General features: G+C 42.3%; 1 protein-coding gene across 4 annotated transcripts in view; it reads right to left on the bottom strand.

Annotated features, from left to right (window-relative positions):
* The window catches only part of HECW1 (HECT, C2 and WW domain containing E3 ubiquitin protein ligase 1), a 441,946-nt gene that overhangs the window by 178,022 nt on the left and 243,359 nt on the right, over positions 1 to 20,565 (bottom strand). Inside the window, exon 1 of one of the 4 annotated variants that reach the window (XM_033193926.1) lies at positions 10,808 to 10,906. The exons of the other annotated variants lie outside the window; for them this stretch is intronic. Coding sequence (XP_033049817.1) covers positions 10,808 to 10,852 — 45 coding nt within the window. The 5' untranslated portion in view covers positions 10,853 to 10,906. Of the gene's footprint in view, positions 1 to 10,807; positions 10,907 to 20,565 lie in introns of those variants that run through there. 4 annotated transcript variants of the gene reach the window in all.

The following is a 20,565-nucleotide window of genomic DNA, read 5'->3' as shown; positions in this document are numbered from 1 at the left end:
GTTGGCCATTATTATATTGCATGTATTATTCCTTCTTCGTAAAGAGATAAACAATTTGGGAATGGATGTTGAATTCCCTGGATGTGGATTGGATGGATGGTTGGGAGCATTTACAGAGGTGGTCACAGGCAGGTGTACAATATGGTGTTGAGGGGCAGCCGGGTTGGAGCCAGCACATCCCTTTCTCTGCCAGCTCCTCCTCTGTCTGTGTTAGGGTGAGGCAATCAATCGCTCTAATGCTCAGTTTTCTTTTCCATCAAATGGAGATCATAATAAACCTTATCTCACTGAGTTCTCCTGAGAACTGAATGGCATAATGTGTATAAAAGTGTCACATAATACATACTCTAAATCAGGCTAATGTTGTTATTTATATCGTATGTTTTTTAACCTCTGACTTCTAACATTAAGAATTATGTTAGCAGATTGTCTAATATCCGATTCCTTTATAGATGAAAAACGTGAAGCATAAGCTGGTCAATCAAGGGGCCCACGAGGTCACATAACTGGTCATGCCAGACAAATCAGGGCCAGAGCCCAGAATCCTGAACCCTCCATTCACTGTGGAGGAGAAATCTGTTGCCCTTTGTTAGATCATTTGGTCCAGCTTAGAAGAGTTATAAATATACCATAAGCTGAAAACCAACAAAAAGCACTGGTCTGTGTCTAACACCTATGAGTTATCAGTATAGTACATTTATATTCTTTTAAAAGGCTTCATATGTAAGCGTCTTGCTGCTGTTAGCATTTTCTGCATGTCTACAAGTTTGTAAAAGACCTGAAGATGGATGGTCCTGTTTCTCTAGTCAGTTGTGGAATGAGATAAACATACAGGCAGAAGCAAGAAGGAAAGTTTCCTTTGTAAAAAGCATTTAGAACTTACTTTCTCAGGCCGGATGTGGTGGCTCATGCCTGTAATCCCAGCACTTTGGGAGGCCGAGATGGGCGGATCACGAGGTCAGGAGATCGAGACCATCCTGGCTAACATGGTGAAACCCCGTCTCTACCAAAAAATACAAAAAAAAATCTAGCAGGGCGTGGTGGCGGGCACCTATAGTCCCAGCTACTCGGGAGGCTGAGGTAGGAGAATGGCGTAAACCTGGGAGGCGGAGCTTGTAGTGAGTTGAGATCAGGCCACTGCACTCCAGCCTGGGCGACACAGCAAGACTCTGTCTCAAAAAAAAAAAAAAAAGAAAAAAGAAGGAAAGTTTCCTTTGTAAAAAGCATTTAGAACTTACTTTCTCAGGCCGGGCACGGTGGCTCACGCCTGTAATCCCAGCACTTTGGGAGGCCAAGGCAGGCGAATCACGAGGTCAGGAGATCGAGACCATCCTGGCTAACACAGTGAAACCCTGTCTCTACTAAAAATACAAAAAATTAGCTGGGCGTGGTGGTGGGCACCTGTAGTCCCAGCTACTCAGGGGGCTGAGGCAGGAGAATGGCCTGAACCCAGGAGGCAGAGCTTGCTGTGAGCTGAGATTGTGCCACTGCACTCCAGCCTAGGGAACAGAGTGAGACTCTGTCTCAAAAAATAAATAAATAAATAAATAAATAAAAACTTACTTTCTCCTTCAAACTTGAGGAACCTGAGTCCTTTAATCAGAAAGACACCAACACTGTAGTAGTTTTGATGAATAAAGACAACAGAGAAAGACCTGGATCCTCTAAGACTTAGAAAAAGGTAGAACAGGAAGAGTGAAGAGGAATCCGTTTCCATAACCTCCATCCATTTGAAGTCAGTCCAAGGGAAGGAGCTGGCTGGGGGCTGTGTGAGGAGGGGAGGCAGAACAATGGGACTGGTGGTGGGGAGAGATGGAGAGGGAGTGGGAGAATGAGGGCTGGTTTCACGACAAGAACAAGCTGCTGTGAGGAAAAGATGGGACCAAAACGCAGTTCTGGAAGCTGCTTCAGTGCCTTCTAAACAGCTGGATCATGTTTCTGCCCATCCAGACTATTTGAAATACACACCTCAGGAAATCAAATGCATTGCCTGGCATGCCACACTCATCTGGATTGATTTAATATGTGGGTAGTCTTGGCCTTATGTTTCTATCCCGTTTTCTAAGGAATTCATGTGAAGCTGCTATTTTAATTATTTTGTAAACAAAACCTGTCCTTATGTGAAATAAAAAATAAAAGCACAGTGCAGTGAGTTTCTGTTAGCTTCTACACCCTTCAGCTGGCCCAGGCGAGGGCACTGACAGACACATTCCTCCCTCATCTGAGCTGATTTGGGAGTCCATGGACCTGAGATGAGGGCTTACAGCTTGAGATGATGGGTAACACAGCTGAAGCTGGTGAAGAAGTGAGTGGGGCAGAATTTCTGCAAGAGTCTCATTAGAAGACAGGAGAAACATGCAGGGGGGTAGGAGCATCTCCCTGATTGCTTTGGGATCAGGTTGGATCTAGGGGCACGTGTTGGCAGCTCATGTAGGGTAAGCTGTTTGAGCCGGGCAGCACTGCTTCTTCAGGGCTCATGCACATCCCTGGGAGTGGGTTTCTGTATCGTGTGGATAGTTAGAAACTCTGGGCTGAGTTGGGATCGCTTGGCTCTTCTCTTTTGTCCTCCACCTTCAACCTCCAAATACCAGGAGGACTGGGGGACCCTTCTGAGCCTTTGCAGCAGGCAGGATTCTAAGATGGGCCCCAAGATTTCCTGCCTCTGTGGTGTATGTGCCCAGGGACTGTGAATTACTCTGGGATTAGGATAGCTGACTTTAACAAAGGGAGATTATAAGGGGCTGACTTGATCACACAAACTCTTTCAATCTGGACATAGAGGCCAAAGAGAGAGAGGAAGTCAAAGATTCAAGGTGAGAAGGGTTTCACATACCATTGCTAGCTGGAAGATGGAGGGGACCATGTGGCAAGGAATGTGGGCAGCGTGAAGGACCCAGGGTGGCCCCTGGCTGAGTCAGCAAGGAAACAGGCACTTCAGTCCTAACCACAAGGAACTGAATTCTGCCAACAAGAATGAGCTTGAAAGCAGGCTTTTCCGTAGAACTTTCCAGATGAGAACTCAGCCTGGCTGACATTGATTTCAGGTATTTTACCTTACAATAGACTGAACAGAGTATCCAGCCATGCTGTCCCGGACTTCTGACCTACAGACCCATGAGCTAACTTTGTGATAATTTGTAACACAAAATAGGAAAGGAATACAACCTTCAAGCGATTTCCTTTATGATCCAAAGTTCATTTTCAACATATTCTTTTGCCTTGGGAGAAATATCTACCTGATTGTAGAACTAACAGCAGTTGTATTTCTCCTGGGAAACTGTGGCCAGTCTTCATCTTCTGGAAATCACGAATTGTGTAAGTGGCCTTGCTCTTCTGTTAGCAAGGGCAGCATGAACTCATGGAGATCAGCCCCTTATCCCAGCTCTCTGAGGGACGGCTCTGCCGTGGTGTGGGAGCTGCCCCAGGCTTTACCAAGACCATGTGAGTCAGACTGGGGGTGGGGAGGTGGGTGGGACTTGGGCATCTGTCCTCTTTAAGGCTCCCAGGTGAGTCCAGTGTATACTCAATGATGTGAACCACAAAATTAGAGGGCAGAAGACAGAGGCAGAGAGACTAATTTGGAGGCAGCTGTAACAGTGTCTGAGTGATGACAATGATGCAAACCCTGTCTGTTGGTAGGCAGGAGGGGAGGGGAGAGGGGAGTCTGCCAAGTGATAAAATGGATAGAACTTGGTGACCCATTGGAAGAGGGTGTTGAGGGAAAGAGAGACGCCCCTTTGGCTGAACCCATTTCTTTGAATTCAGGATCTTTTTCTTACAAATTATGTAACTCCTTATAATTACTGTCCTTCCAGACCTGAGTTTTGTCCTTTATCACCAAGTCCAATTAAGGATGCAGGAGTGATAAGAGTTAGCTCTTTGCATCTAAGCATATGAGGTTGGAGGGAAAAACTGCTTTGATTCTACTTTTTTGAAACAGCGATGAAACCACACGACTGCAAAGCCTTTGGGTAAATGAAATCACAGGAAGTACGTCGGCTGCTATTCCATCTGGGTCAGACAGTCTGCTTAGTGAAGACAAGGGCTACATTTTGCATAGAGCTCTTTCTAGCCACCCACTCCCTCTCACTGAATAGATGAGCAATTTTGAGGGATAATCTAAAGAAGAATGGACATGGCTCATCCATGTGAGTGTAACGGCGAAAACGTGATAATATTTACTCCTCACTCAACGAAAAGATGCCTAGAAAATGATTTTTTTTTAAAGGCAAACGTTTTCCCCCTCACTGACTTGCTTTAAAATTTCGAAGTTGTATTCCCATCTAAAAATACTTTAAGTTTTAGGCAAAGGTATTTTTTCTTGCTAATGTAACATCTTTTGTCCTGGGACATGCCACACGGATACTTAGGAGAAGCTCTCTAAGGTTAAAGATGGGCTTGCTGCCAGCCCCAGGCCCACCACCATCTTGGGGCTCTGTCTTCCCGCAGCAGCTGCCACATTCCCTCCAGAGGTGTCTCTGGAGCTCCCTGCTACCCACAGGTTGCTGGATCATGGGATGAGTGAGTTAATCTTTCATTAAATACTGGTTAGAATCTAACAACTTCATACCTACCTTCTTCTGCATTTCCAGGGGGTAGGTGGAGAACCCCAAAAACAACACTCACTTGTGCTCTGGGAGTAACCAATAGTGATTCTCATCAAATTACAGTTGACTCTTGAATAACATGGGTTTAAACTGTGTGAGTCTACTTATACATGAATTTTTTTCAATAAATATATTTGAAAAAATTTTGGAGTTTGCAACAATTTGAAAAAACTTGCAGACAAACCACCACCTCAGAGACAGCAAGACCAACTCCTCCTCTTCATCCTCCTCCTCCTCAGTCTACTCAATGTAATGACAAGGATGAAAACCTTTATTATCATACACTTCCACTTAATGACTAGCAAATATATTTTCTCTTCCTTATGACTTTCTTAATATTTTTTCTCTAGCTTACTTTATTGTAAGAATATGGTATATAATACATATAACATATAAAATATGTTAATCACTGTTTATGTTACTGATAAGGCTTCTAGTTAACAACAGGGTGTTAGTAGTTAAGTTTTGGGGGAGTCAAAAGTTATACACAAATGTTTGACTGCATGGGGGATTGGGAGCCCTAAACTCCTGTGTTGTTCAAGGGTCAGCTGCATTTTCTTTTTTTTTTTTTTTTTTTTGAGGCGGAGTCTCGCTCTGTCGCCCGGGCTGGAGTGCAGTGGCCGGATCTCAGCTCACTGCAAGCTCTGCCTCCCGGGTTTACGCCATTCTCCTGCCTCAGCCTCCCAAGTAGCTGGGACTACAGGCGCCCGCCACCTCGCCGGCTAGTTTTTTGTATTTTTTAGTAGAGACGGGGTTTCACCATGTTAGCCAGGATGGTCTCGATCTCCTGACCTCGTGATCCACCCGTCTCGGCCTCCCAAAGTGCTGGGATTACAGGCTTGAGCCACCGCGCCCGGCCAACTGCATTTTCTTAGAAATATTTGCTAATATATGGAATCTACAAGGAACTTAAACAAATTTATAAGAAAACCCTATCAAAAAGTGGGCAAAGGATATGAACAGATGCTTCTTAGAAGAAGATATTTATGTGGCCAACAAACATGAAAAAAAGCTCATCATCACTGGTCATTAGAGAAATGCAAATCAAAACTACAACGAGATACCATTTCATGCCAGTCAGAATGGCAATTATTAAAAAGTCAGGAAACAACAGATGCTGGTGAGTCTGTGGAGAAATAGGAACACTTTTACACTGGTGGTGGTAGTGTAAATTAGTTCAACCATTGTGGAAGACAGTGTGGCAATTCCTCAAGGATCTAGAACCAGAAATACCATTTTACCCAGCAATCCCATTACTGGATATATACCCAAAGGATTATAAATCATGCTACTATAAAGACACATGTGCATGTATGTTTATTGTAGCACGATTTACAATAGCAAAGATTTGGAACCAACCCAAATACCCATCAATGATAGACTGGATAAAGAAAATGTGGTACACATACACCATGGAATACTATGCAGCCATAAAAAAGAATGAATTCATGTCCTTTGCAGGTACATGGATGAAGCTGAAAGCCATCGTTCTCAGTAAACTAACACAGGAACAGAAAAACAAACGCCACATGTTCTCACTCATAAGTGGGAGTTGAACAATGAGAACACACGGACACAGGGAGGGGAACATCACACACCAGGGCCTATTGGGTGGTGGGGGGCAAGAAGAGGGAGAGCATTAGGACAAATACCTAATACATGTGGGGGTTAAAACCTAGATGACATGTTGATGGGTGCAGCAAAACACCATGACACAGGTATACCTATGTTAACCTGCATGTTTAGCACATGTATCCCAGAACTTAAAGTAAAATAATAATAAATCCACATTTCAATCATCATTTTGAACTATGTGCAATCCACCCACTCAGTTTACTCATTTATCCAACCCTTCCCCCTACATCTATCCTTCCATCTGGTGGGATAGATCCACTGTCTATTCATCTCACAGATACTATTCTAGGGTCAGTAAATTCCTTTAAAAGAAACATCTTGAATGAGGAATTAAGCTCCTGCTTATAGGCAGTAACTCATTATTTTTTGCACTTTCCAGTTTTCTGTATGTTGTCCAAACATGCATTTGACTTCTCTATGATGTTGAAATCTATGTATTTTTGTAACCAGAGAGCTGGAGTAGTCCCAGAGAGAAACATTATAGAAAGGCTCACAAAACAGTACTAATTAACTTTTACTGGGTAGTTACCCCATGTGGGGCAAGTGCTGAGAGCATCATGGCATTGCTTCACCGCATCCTCAGACACACTTTCCACAGTCCTCTGAAGGGGCTTCTATTTTTATCATCTATCGATACCATTATAAATCCTGAATTTGAGGCTCGGCTGGGTGTGGTGACTCACACCCTGTAATCATAGCACTCTGGGAGGCCAAGGCAGGAGGATTGCTTGAGGCCAGGAGTTTGAGACCAGCCTGGGCAACATAGTGAAATCCCATTTATAATTTTTTTTTTTTTTTAATTATCAGCCAGGTACGGTGGCTCACGCCTATAATCCCAGCACTTTGTGAGGCCAAGGCAGGCAGATCACCTGAGGTCAAGAATTTGCAACCAGCCTGGCCAACATGGTGAAACTCTGTGTCTACTGAAAATACAAAAATTAGCTGGGTGTGGTGGCACATGCCTGTAATCCCAGCTACTCAGGAGGTTGAGACAGGAGACAGGAGAATCACCCGGGAGGTGGAGGTTGCAGTGAGTGGAGATCGCACCACTGCACTCCAGCCTGGGTGACAGAGCAAGTCTCCATCTCAAAAAAACCCAAAAACAAAACAAAACAGAAAAAACATTAGCCATGCATGGTAGTATGTGCCTGTAGTCCTAGCTACTCAGGAGGCAGAGGTGGGAGAATTGCTTGAGCCCAGGAGTTCAAGGCTGCAGTGAGCTGTGATCAAGCCATTGCCCTCCAGCTTTGGTAACAGAGCAAGACTCTTGTCTCAAAGAAGTAAATAAATAAATAAAAGCAAGAACTTTAATTCGCCACAACACCAAGTTTCTAAAATGCCATCCACAGGTAGAAGATACATAACAAAGAGCTACATCCAGAATATACAAAGAACTACAAATTAACGTGAAAAAAGTAAACAGCCCAGTGGGAAAAAAGGACAAAATATTTTACAAACACTTCACAAAAGCAGGAATCCAATGGCCAATAAATCTGGGGTCCCTAACATGAGAAAATGTTCAGCTTCATTAATCATCAGGAAGATACAAATTAAAACTACACTGCAATACTACTACACACCCTTTCGCAACTAAAAATAAAAAGACAATATCAAGTGTTAGCAAGGATGTGGAGCAACTGGAGCTCTCATATACTGCTGTTGGAAGTGCAAATTTGTAAAACCACTTTGTAAAACTTTAGCAGAATCTATTAAAAATTATATGCATAAACCATGAACTAATAATTTCACCCTAATTATATACCCAACAAAAGTCACATATATTGGCCAGGCCTGGTGGCTCATGCCTGTAATCCTAGCACTTCAGGAGGCCGAGGCAGGTGGATCACCTGAGGTCAGGAGTTTGAAACAAAGCTGGCCAACATGGTGAAACCCCGTCTCTACTAAAAATACAAAAAATTCCCCGAGCGTGGTGGTGGGCGCCTGTAATCCCAGCTACTCGGAGGCTGAGGCAGGAGAATCGCTTGAACCCAGGAGACAGAGGTTGCAGTGAGCCGAGATAGCACCATTGCACCCTAGCCTCGGTAACAAGAGCAAAACTTCATCTAGGGGGAAAATAATCACATATATTCACAAAAAAAGTGTATAAAAATATTCATAGCAGCAACACTAAACCCAAATGTCCATCAACAGTAGAATAAACTGGTACAGTCACACAAAAGAATGAAAAACTACAGCACGACATGGATTAATCTTACAAGAGTAACGTTGAGCAAAAGAAACTCAAAGAGGCTGGGCACAGTGGCTCACTCCTGTAATCCCAGCACTTTGGGAGGACAAGGCAGGAGGATCACTTGAACCCAGGAGTTAGAGACCAGCCTGGGCAAGAAAGCAAGACTCCATCTCTACAAAAATTTTTTTAAAAATTTAAATATTAGCTAGGTGCAGTGGCATGTGCCTGTAGTCCTAGCTACTTAGGAGGCTGAAGCAGGGGGATTGCTTGAGCACAGGAGGTCAAAGTTGCAGTGAACCAACCTGACAACACCACTGAATTCTAGCCTGGGCTACAGAATGAGACCTTGTCTCAACAAAAAAGAAATTGAGGCCCAAGGCCACCAAGTTATTAAGTGGCTGAGCCAGGGAATAACCCATGTTTGTTGGATACAAATGTTTTATGGGCCGTCTGCTGTGTCATGTACTGCTCTGGTGGGTGATAAGGAACAGCCCTGCAGAGGACAGGCAGGTACATCACTGCCCCTGGAGGCTGCCCTCTGGGAGGGAGGCAAACACAACACAATTACAACGTGAGCACCATGAACGAAAATAGTGATTGGAGAAAACAAAGACCTGTGTGGAGAATAGTTTAGATAGGGTGGTTATGGAAGGCCTCTCCCAAGAGGTGACATTGGGGAAAAAGATCTAAATGTGGGGAGGGAGTGAATTATTTATTTGGGGTAATTGTCTCAAGCAGAGAACCCTGAAGTGCAAGGGCCCTGAGGGAAGAATCATCTTGCTGTATTCAAGGGTCAGAAAGAGGACCCTTGAGGCTGGAATTAGGTGGAAAAGAAGGAGACAGTGTCAGGCAAGGGCAGAGCAGCAGGAGTGATGGTGAAAAAGCCACCGGAGAGTTCTGAGCGGAATTATTATGTCATGGGATGGAGCGGAGAGGAGAGTGGACTACACAGGAGAAGGAGGAGCTACTTTCAGGATCAAGGGTGCTTCAAGACAAGATGGGATGGGATCCCACGTGCAAATGGAGAGGCTGGCCTGAGCCAGTTGTCACTGGGAGGAGGCACAGCATAGGAGTGTGTGTGCAGGCAGGCTGGGTGTGTTCTGATTGCCTTCACTCTCAGTGAGAGAGGGAAGGGCACTCTAGGTGTGAGGAAAATGAAAGTGTAAAGCAGCCTTCTCTCCACACAGAGAGCGCAGTGCTTCTGGGAGTGAGCTTTAAAGGGAGCTTGAGATCTGTGGTCATAAGATTAAAGGAACACTCTTATGCTGCCTGGATGCAAGCAAAGAGTGGACGGAGAATTAAGTTTAACGAGGGTGGGGTTTTGCCAGGTGAGAGCGATGGGTTTTGTTTTACTTCAGTCATGCTCTTAACTTCCTGTGCCTATTAGTCCAACACAGTGCTTGTGTGAGCAAGGGCACACCGACCCCCCCATAAGAAATGACCACCCCATGTTCTATGCCTGGAAGGTAGGTTGTCCCTATTTTCTTTCCTGTTCAAAGTGCAAAGAGTTTTTTATTTTATTTTTTGAGACAGTCTCACTCTGTTGCCCAGGCTGGAGTGTAGTGGCACAATCTCGGTTCACTGCAACCTTGCCTCCTGGGTTCAAGCTATTCTCGTGCCTCAGCCTCCCACGTAGCTGGGATTACAGGTGTGCACCACCACACTCAGCTACTTTTTTGTGTTTTTAGTAAAGATGGGGTTTCACTATGTTGGCCAGGCTGGTCTTGAACTCCCGACCTCAAGTGATCCACCTGCCTTGGCCTCCCAAAGTGCTGGAGCTGCCGCACCTGGCTGAAAGTGCAAAGGGTTTTAACCATGTGTATTTGGGACGTCTGAGAGGACAATGCAGAATCTTGCTAAGGCAAGTTATCTGAGAGAGCTCTGCTCATAAACCATGTGGTTGTTCTAGATAGCTCTTTGTTACAGGCTGGTCTCTGAAAAGTCAGATTGTCCTGCTCTTGAATAATCCTATTCCTGACAAGTCCTCTCCTCTCTCATCCAGCAGTCACTGTGCACACAGGAGAGCAAAATGACCTCATACTGGCTCTCTAAGTCCTTAATAAAAGGCAAACTAAAGAGACTTAGAAATTTCTAGAAATGAAGGGTCTACAAAGAAAATGATTAGATTACAATAACTAGATTACAAAAATTTAATGTTGACAATTTTAAGCAAGCAAGCTTTTTTTTTAATCTGAAAGTGTAACACACATATATACGTATTATACACTTGGCCGATAAAATTAAGTAGTTTCCAATTAAACTCAACTCTTTAAAACTGCAACTATATATTAGTGACTATGTGTAAATGTGTAGATTTGGATGTGTAACTACATTGTACCCATAAACTGAGCATTAATGCTGAGGGTCTACTAACCTCCTTGGAAATGCAGTCATCTTTGGGTTCTGCCAGAGCAGCCATTTCTCATAAAAGATAGTTGCAGTGAAGAATGCAGGCAGGGGAATTATCCATAGCTCTGGGGGAGGCGTAAGAAAGTCCCCAGGATCAGACTTCCCTTTGATCCAAGGGCTGCTTGATAATTCCGACTTCCCATTGGCAGAGAGCACAGATAAGGGCCTTTACACCCTGGCAACGTGCCTGGGGACTTCATTAACTTAAGGGCTTCTGCCATCGTTGCTGTAAGTAACATAGGAAAAACTCACAAAGAGAAACAAAATGTTATTTCTGGGCATTTATATGCAAGGATTTGATTCTAATTTTTTGGACTCTTCTGGGAAATAGCCCACTGGAGAAAACCCCTGATCTAAAAGCACCAATCCTGTCTTAAGCTACAGCACCTTAAATCCAGGGACACTTTCACCTAGTTTAGATGGTTGAAAGAAGTGGAATCTAATGATCTACTAGAACCTCAGATTAATTATTGTGAGGGGGCAGGGTGAGGTCGCAGTGAACCACAAACACTTGAGTAAGCGCATTTTGAGGGCTTTGCTCCTTGGGTTAGTCTTACCGTGTGTTTTGAAGCAAAAGAAATGAGTTGATCATAGTTAATCCACTTGTTCATCAACCTGAACTTCCCTGTCTTCATAGAGCAAGAAGGGTAAAAAGCACTGAGAGTAGAACATTCTGCCTTCAGAACAGGCTTGAAAATGCAGCTGGTATGGGGAGGAGATGGGCCTGGGCTGCCTTCCTCCCTAGCCTGGGTCTCACCGTGTTGGGTAAGGCCAGGGATGGGAAGAGCACAGTCCAGGCATCTCTGACCTGCCCAAATGCCTCTGTGCTACAATGATTCACCTGCTTACAAGTCACACTAACTTTACTTGGCTCTGTGAGATCCTTGGGAAGTAAGAATTTACTTTTTCTCAAGACTTTTACCTGAAGAAAAGTCTTTTTTTTCCCCCCAGAGTGTGACCACTAAATTGAATGCTGGAGCTGAAAGTTACAAATCTGAAATCAAGATCTTTATATTTGAAATGTCTTTTTTTTTTGAGACAGAGTCTCACTTTGTCACCCAGGCTGGAGTGCAATGGCACAATCTTGGCTCACTGCAACTTCCACCTCCCAGGTTCAAGTGATTCTTCTGCCTCAGCCTCCCGAGTAGCTAGGATTATAGGCGCCTGTCACCACGCCCAGCTAATTTTTTATAGTTTTGGTGGAGATGGAGTTTCACCATGTTGGCCAGGCTGATCTAGAACTCCTGACCTCAAGTGATCCACTTGCCTAGGCCTCCCAAAGTGCTGGGATTATAGGTGTAAGCCACTGCGCTGAGCTATATTTGAAATTTTTTATCCTTCAGTGAAATGTTAATAAAAACAGTTTTTTTGAGTAGCCATTTAGGATTTAAAAACCAGGATGTAATCAGCTAGACTTTTGCGAACTCGCACGCACCTACTGAGTAAAGGGCATAGTGCTTGATGGCCTGGAGAATCCACATAGCCCAGAGGCTGGCCGGCTACCCCCATCTCAGGGAGACTTGCTACACTTATTTTAATTGCTGGCTCTGCAGTCAGAGATAATCAAAAAGCCCTTCCTTTCTGCAGCTTCCTGAGGCTCCTTGTGTGGTAAGATTATTACGGTGACATTTTTATTTTGTTTATATGTATTCCCAAGGAACATGTACTATTTTACTTTTTAAATGTTAGAGTTGGTGACATCTTACACGCTTATTTTGGTCCTAATTTTAATTTTAAAAATTCTAGTGTTTCATGGTTAAGTATTGCAATAGGTGAGTATCTGTTTGGTTTATTGGGTTATGTGGAGATGATCAAGCTCATATAAATAAAAATAAAATAAAATAGTGTGTGTATATATATGTGTATATACCTATATATGATTATATATGCACCTCAACCAGTTATTATACTGCCTTTCTCATTCAAATGTTATCTTTACCATGGCAAGTCTTGATTTCTAAACAGCTTTTTTTTTCTTCTTTTTTTTTTTTTTGAGAAGGGTCTCGTCTGTCACCTAGGCTGGAGTACAGTGGCACCATCATGGTTCACTACAGCTTTGACCTCCAGGGCTCAAGCAATCCTCTCGCCATAGTCCCTCCAGTAGCTGGGATTACAGGCACATGCTATCATGCCTGGTTAATTTTTGTAGTTTTTGTAGAGACAGGGTTTTGCCATGTTGCCCAGGCTGGTCTTGAACTCCTGGGTTCAAGTGATCTGCCTACCTCAGCCTCCCAAACTGCTGGGATTATTGGTGTGAGCCACCATGCCTGGCCTGGAGCTTTTTTTAAAAACAAGTGTTACAGAATACCTCTTTATTATTTTTCATTTAGCTAATTGGTATAATAAGCCATACAATATATATTTAAGTAATAAAATAGTAATATATCCTTGCAATCATTTCAGCATATCTCTTTATAAGTAACTAGTTTCCTTACTCACTACCGGTTTCTGCCATCCACAATTTTCTCAATCCTGAAATCGTATCTTTGACATGTGGGCAATTTATCTGTTTTTACATGCTTGAGAATGTCTGTATTCGGCATAGTCACACATCACTGACAACTGGTATGGTAGAGAACAATTTTTTTTTCCCTTTAAATAGACATCTTACCAAGCACATCTTTGTGCTGTGAAGAGAACATTCAAATTTTCTTGGCTTTTGCTATTTTCCAGGCGTCCAACAGTTTCTTCTGTTTGTTTATAGCATTCTTCAGTTCAAACATTCTTCCTCCAGAAACCCCTTGGCTCCTTTTGGAGTAAATTCAATGTAAGAAACTGAAGGAAATTTTAGAAAATTTCAGATTGTTCTCAACATGATTCAAGAGAACATTTTATTTTTAAAACTTTATTAGAGCAAAGAATGGTGAGAAGGACTATGTAGTTCTGGAAGCTTGCTGTGTATTGGATTATTATTGTTTTTTCTTATTTATGTGTCTACTAAATTTTCCACTATGAGCCTACATATATATTTTATTATATCAATTCCAGCTATCTGAAATATGAGGAATTTCAATTTTAATTAGGTATTTTTTAAGATAAAAATGTTTTCATCTTTTTTTCATTGGTTATTTCTGTATGTTATTTTTTAGAAAAATCTATTGTTCATAAATTAGATTTCTGGGTTTTAAAAAGTTCTATTGTCATCTTCTGTTTCCACTGGGTTGGGGATGATTTTTTTTCAGTTTGTCTTCTAATTCAGTAATTCCTTTTCCCATGGTCTCTAAGTCACATACCTGTGACTGTTGGTCAAAAGGCTGGACCCATTATCTCCTTACTGTTCTTCTTACCATTCATTGTTCTCTCAGGAAATTTCAAAGATACAATGTTCTCTTGAATCATGTAGGTGTAATTTTCTAGAATTTCTTTACATTGAATTTATTTCAAAAGGAGCCAACCTCTATGAATTTTCTTAGTGTTTCTTTTCATTTGAACCACAGAATCCTTTTTATATGAAATGAGTGATAACTTATTTCAATGCAAAGAATGTAACAACAAATAATTTTCCTGACCAAATAACCAGTGGAGTTTCCTCCAAGAAATACCTATATCAAGCAACCCGTGGATCCTCCTACAGAGGAATGGATAATCAAAATAGAGCATATACATAGTAGGGAATACTATTCAGACTTAAAAAGGGAGGAAATTCTGGCACACGCAGCAACATGGTTGAACCTTGAAGATACTATGTTCACTGAAATAAACCAGGAACAAAAGGGCAAACACTGTATGATTCCTCCTACATGAGGTGCCTAGTGTGGTCAAATTCCTAGAGACAGGAAGTAGGATGGTGGCTGCCAAGGGCTCTGAGGATGGGGGGAATGAGAAGTTGGTGTTTAATGGGGACAAATTTCAGTTTGGGAAGATGAAACGTTCTGGAGATGGATGGTGATGATGGTTGGACAACAATGTGAATGCACACAGTGTCACTGAGCTCTATGTGCTGAAAAATGGTTATGATGGTAAATTTTATTATGTATATTTTACCACAATTAAAAATTAAAAAAAAAAAACCAAAAAAAAAAAAAAAAAACATGTAAATCTACTATGCCCAGCCATTAGAAGCGACAGTTTACTCAAATTTGTATTTGTAGGTACAGGCAAAGAAAAAAATAAGCTTAAAAAAAAAAAGTGAGATTCTTTTTTCAGAACGAGACAGGGAAAAGAAAGAAAGAAAAGAAGAAAGGAACTGGGCATGGTGGCTTACGCCTGTAATCCCAGCACTTTGGGAGGCCAAGGCAGGAGGATCACTTGAGATCAGGAGTTTGAGACGAGCCTGGCCAACAGAGAAACCCCGTCTCGACTAAAATACAAAATTCAGGTAGCAGAATCACTTGATCCCGAGAGGCAGAGGTTGCAGTGAGCCCAGATCAAGCCACTGCACTCCAGCCTGGGCGACAGAGGGAGACTCTGTCTCAAAAAGAAAAAAAAAAAGGAAAATGCAGAACGACACTGAAGTCCACCAGCAGCACCGCAGAGCTCACTGTGATGCCTGCAGCGACTCCCAGTGCCCTCAGTCTGCTTTGCCTCCATCTCTTCCTGCTCCAGGTTTCGGGCATCTTAACGACATTATAATCATCAGAAATTCCTCTCCATTTCTGACCTGAGCACTGTCTTCATCTCTGGTTTTAATTAAATCATGGGGTTCAGTATTGATTGGTTTTGTCTTTTCTGTTTATCATTCTCATAGGAATGGCTGTGGGGTTGATGGGTAGACTAAACAGGCATCTACATCACTTGATGGATGTCTGACCCCTGCTCTGGAAAAGGAGGGATGTGGCAACTGTTTTAGGACTCTTATATTAGCACATGCCAACATTCTTTCCCTTTGCATCAAGGACTAAATTGTGACACTACAAGTTTGAGCATCTAGATAAAGCCAGACCAGTCATGAGAAGAGAGAAAAGGGAATATTTTAAAAAATATAATGAGGTTTTCCTGGTAAAAAATAATTTAAAAAATTATAGATGTTAAAACAGTTAACAGAGAAAACACAAAAAGCCACAATCCCACTATTTTGATAATACCTGTGATATTTTTTAGAAAAGAAATCTATTGTTAGAAAACACAAACAAGTTTTAAAAAAGGAACATAACTCTTTGTTAGTAAATATAAACAGGTGAAAAAAAAAAGACACAGAATGATAAGTGAAATCCTGCACACCCCACCCCCACATAATCCTCAAAGGTAGTCACTGTTACTCATTTCTTGTTATCCTTTCCTAGAAATAATTTTTCTAACTATTAATTAAAAACTACATCAATGGGGTAATATTAAAAGCACTGCTCTGAGCCTTGCTTTTGCACTTCATAAAACATACTGAGGCCGGGCTCGGTGGCTCATGCCTGTAATCCCAGCACTTTGGGTGGCCAAGATGGGTGGATCACCTGAGGTCAGAAGTTCGAGACCAGACTGGCTAACATGGTGAAACCCCGTCTCTACTAAAAATACAAAAAAATTAGCTGGTCGTGGTGGTGGTCACCTGTAATCCCAGCTGCTTGGGAGGTTGAAGCAGGAGAATCACTTGAACCAGGGAGGAGGAGGTCGCAGTGAGCCGAGACTGTGCCATTGCACTCCAGCCTGGGCAACAAGAATGAAACTCTGTCTCAAAATAAAAAACAAAACAAAATCCATCATCAGCAAAAAATGTATTGAGAACCTTTCCCCATAATCACTATCTGCTCCCCTGCTGCTCTTGCCCTTGGGGTGTATTATCCAGTCTCCCTAATGGAGACACTGGCTTTCCTGTGGTTGCTGTTCCCACAATGCAGAGATGAATAATTTTGTCTATATATCCCAAATAGCTTTTGCAAATATGCCCAAGAGAAATTTTGATAAATTTGATAAATTTTGCTAAACTGCCTTGAAAAAAATGGGCCCAATATTGTACACGTGCTTCTTCCACTCTCTCATCATCCCTGGGTACCATAAAACTTTTGCATTTTTGCTTTCTGATTGGAGCATTTTAAAAAATAGCCTTTCATTTATTTTATAGCCATTTTAGGTCCACAGCAAAACTGAGCAGAAAGCACAGCATTCCCATATATCCCCTGTCCCCACACACGCACAGCCTCCCCCACTACCAATGTTCCACCCAAGAGAGGTATATTTGTCACACTTGATGAGCCTACCCTGGCACATCGTTATTACCCAAGTGCATACTTTCCATCAGAGGTTACTCTTTGTGTTGTATATTCTGTGGGTTTTGAAAAATGTATAATAATATGTTGCCACCATCATAGTATCATACAGAAGAGTTTCATTGCCCTAAAAATCCTTTGTGCTCCTCCTATACATCCCCTTCCTCCCCGCTAAATCTTCACAACCACTGATCTTTTTTACTGTCTCCTTATGTTTGGAAGGTCATATAGATGAATTGTAAAATTATGTAGGCTTTCAAATTGGCTTCTTTCACTTAGTAACATGCAGCTAAGATTTCTTCAGGTCTTTTTATAGCTTGGCAGCTCATTTTTTTTTTTTTAGTACTGAATAATATTCCATTGTTTGGATGTAGCACAATTTTCTGCTTGCCTGCTGAAGGATATCTTGCTTCCAAGATGCCTCCAAGTTTTGACAATTATGGATAGAGCTGCTGTAAACATGTGCAGATGTTTGTATGGACAAAGTTTTCAACTCCTTTGGGTAAATACCAAGGAGTTAGATTGCTGAATCATATGGTACGGGTACGTTTAGTTTTGTAAAAAACAAGCAAACTGTCTTCCAAAGTGGCTGTACCACTTTGCATTTCCACCAGCAATGAATAAGAGTTCCTGTTGCCCCATATCCTTGACAGAATTTTGTGTTGGGCATCTTTTCATATGCTAATTTTCCATTTGTATATCTTTGGTGAGATATTTATCCTGGTCTTTTGCCCCTTTTTTAAAAATCGGCTTGTTTGCTTTCTCATTGTTGACTTTCATGAGTTCTTGGTACGCCCTTTATCAAATATGTATTTTGCAAATATTTTCTTCTAGTCTGTAATTTGTCTTCTCATTCTCTTGATGGAACATCTTTTGTGTGTTTGTTGGCCATTGCGTTTTCCCCCCGCTAAAAACCGACTTTAGGTTCTGGCCCATTTTTCAGATGGCTTGTCTTTTCTTTAATGATATAATTAGTTCATTTTGCTCTTTTTTTTTTTTTTTTTGAGGCGGAGTCTTGCTCTGTTGCCCAGGCTGGAGGGCAGTGGCCAGATCTCAGCTCACTGCAAGCTCCGCCTCCCGGGTTTACGCCATTCTCCTGCCTCAGCCTCCCGAGTAGCTGGGACTACAGGCGCCCGCCACCTCACCCAGCTAGTTTTTGTATTTTTAGTAGAGACGGGGTTTCACCGTGTTAGCCAGGATGGTCTCGAACTCCTGACCTCGTGATCCGCCCGTCTCGGCCTCCCAAAGTGCTGGGATTACAGGCTTGAGCCACCGCGCCCGGCTCATTTTGCTCTTAAAACCTTAAGCTGTATCAGATTTATCTATCCCTCCATCATTTGAAAGACTTCACCTGTGAACTCATCCATTTTGTTTTGTTTTAGGGAAAGTTAACATTTCCTTTTGTCTATTCTGTGCTAAGCTCCTTGCCTCTAATCCCTGAGAAGTCAACATTTGGACCCTGCTGCAGAGAAAGAAGAGAAAAGCCTTTTGTTTAAGACGTCTCCATTTAATTTTCATGTCCTCTTTTTTCTAGGTCACTGGATATATTCATGTCAAGATTCGTCATATGAATATATTTATCGTGATGTGTTCATTCACAATTTCTAGGTCACATAGTAAATGCCTAGGTAGTAAGAACATTCCAGCTTTCATAGTGCTGCCAAAGATTAAGGTGTTCTCTCCCAAAAAGGCAAAGGTAGACTTTTAACAGTACCAAGACTGTCAAATTGTCTCTTTATTTTATTTTATTTTTTTCGAGACAGAGTTTCACTCACTCTTGTAGCCCAGGCTGGAGTGCAATGGCAGGATCTTGGCTCACTGCAACCTCCACCTCCTGAGTTTAAGCAATTCTCCTGCCTCAGCCTCCTGACTAGCTAGGATTACAGGCACATGCCACCACACCTGGCTAATTTTGTATTTTTAGTAGAGATGGGGTTTCTCCACGTTGATCAGGCTGGTCTTGAACTCCCAATCTCAGGTAATCTGCCTGCCTCGGCCTCCCAAAGTGCTGGGATTTCAGGCGTGAGCCACTGCGCCTGGCCCTAAATTTTTTCTTTATGTCAGCAAAGAGTAACATTGATATTTCCTATGACAGAAGTCCATTCTTTCTGGAGCCATGAACCCTGTTTATCTGATGAGTGCCTTTGATCCATTCTCTAGGAGCATGTGCAAATGTGTCCATGAAACACCAGTGCTTCACAGATGTCCCGACCCCAATTTCAGAATGTGGCTCTTACAAACATAGAAAGGATTTCCACTTTCCATTAGGATTTCCATTTCCACTTTCCATAAATTTCTTCTAATGTCGTTTCTACAGAAAATGCAACTTGAAGAGAAGGTTTAGAACCAACTATTGGGGATGACAGAATGTGATTTGATGTTTTGCTTCTTAGAGTCCAGAAAGGAAGGATGTAAACCACCCACCCCTGCACTATGGCAGCTGAACCATGGCTGGTGGGAAAGGTGTTTCAGAAAACAGCCATCTCCAGCCTGGAGACCCCAGAATACCTCTTTAGTGTGAGGTCTGGACCTCTTCCCCTCAAACTGCACAGATTCCTTAAGGTTGGGCTAGGATAGACTCTAAACTTCCAAGATGCCTCTTTGAGAGGTTAGAGATTGTGAGCAGGGCCGGGGTAAGTTATCTGGAGAGAGGATGCCCAATCCCTTCCCTTTCTTTCTGTTCTAGAAGGGCAAGTCCATATGATGCCTTGCCCAAAAAGCAAGTGTACAAATGTCCTCGCTGCTTTAGTCTGACCAAAACCTGAAGGGACTTTTGCAGGAGACACATTTATGAATAACATGCCACTATATTCTGGGTTAAATTTGCTTACGAGAAATAAAGGCTTGATCAGAAATCATGGCTGTTGTGTGTGCATATTTCAGCTGACTCCTTCTGGAAAACCCTGCATCATGTTCTGGGCCTGCCTATAATTGGTCCTTACAAAGTACCCTATATTGTCCACCTCCAGAGGCGTGGAATAGTGCTGTGTCATTGCCTGTTTTCTTATCTGTGTCCCCGCTACACACTTGCCCCTATCTTAGGCAGGTGGCTTGATGAGCATGGGTATTTGTCTTATTTGGTTTTACATGCCTAATGGTTAGCCCCAAGGAGCTTACTGACAAATATTTATTAAGTACATAAATGAAATTGAAGCTACAGGCTACATGAAGATGCCCAGAATAACTGTTCTGAGCAGACCTCCATGGTTGAGGGACAGAGTGTTGCGTGGACTGGAGAGGTGGTAGCAGAAGGGCTGAGGAGGTGGAAATAGGTTCTGGGGAAAGAAGATTAGAGGCAAGAGGCTTTGAGCCTTAGAAAACAATTTGCCAGATGAGCAGTGAGAAAAAAATGTGATGTGAATTCTCAGCTAGAAGAAATTATACATTATGTTGATATCTAACCATCAACTTCTATCACCCTTGGAAACTCCTTTTCTATTCCACCCTTGACTTTTGAGAATGGAGACAAAATTTAAAAGTTGACAGTGGTCAGAAGATCTTATAAGGAAAACCCCTTAAAAAGTCATTCTAAGTTAAACAGTACAATTTTCTATTTTTTATTTATTCCCTTCATAAATGTCTGTTA

Source organism: Trachypithecus francoisi, unplaced genomic scaffold, assembly GCF_009764315.1.
Source record: "Trachypithecus francoisi isolate TF-2019V2 unplaced genomic scaffold, Tfra_2.0 Lachesis_group4, whole genome shotgun sequence".
Lineage (NCBI taxonomy): Eukaryota > Metazoa > Chordata > Mammalia > Primates > Cercopithecidae > Trachypithecus > Trachypithecus francoisi.
The sequence above is the reverse complement of the archived record's forward strand: the minus strand, read 5'-3'. Positions and strand labels throughout refer to the sequence as shown.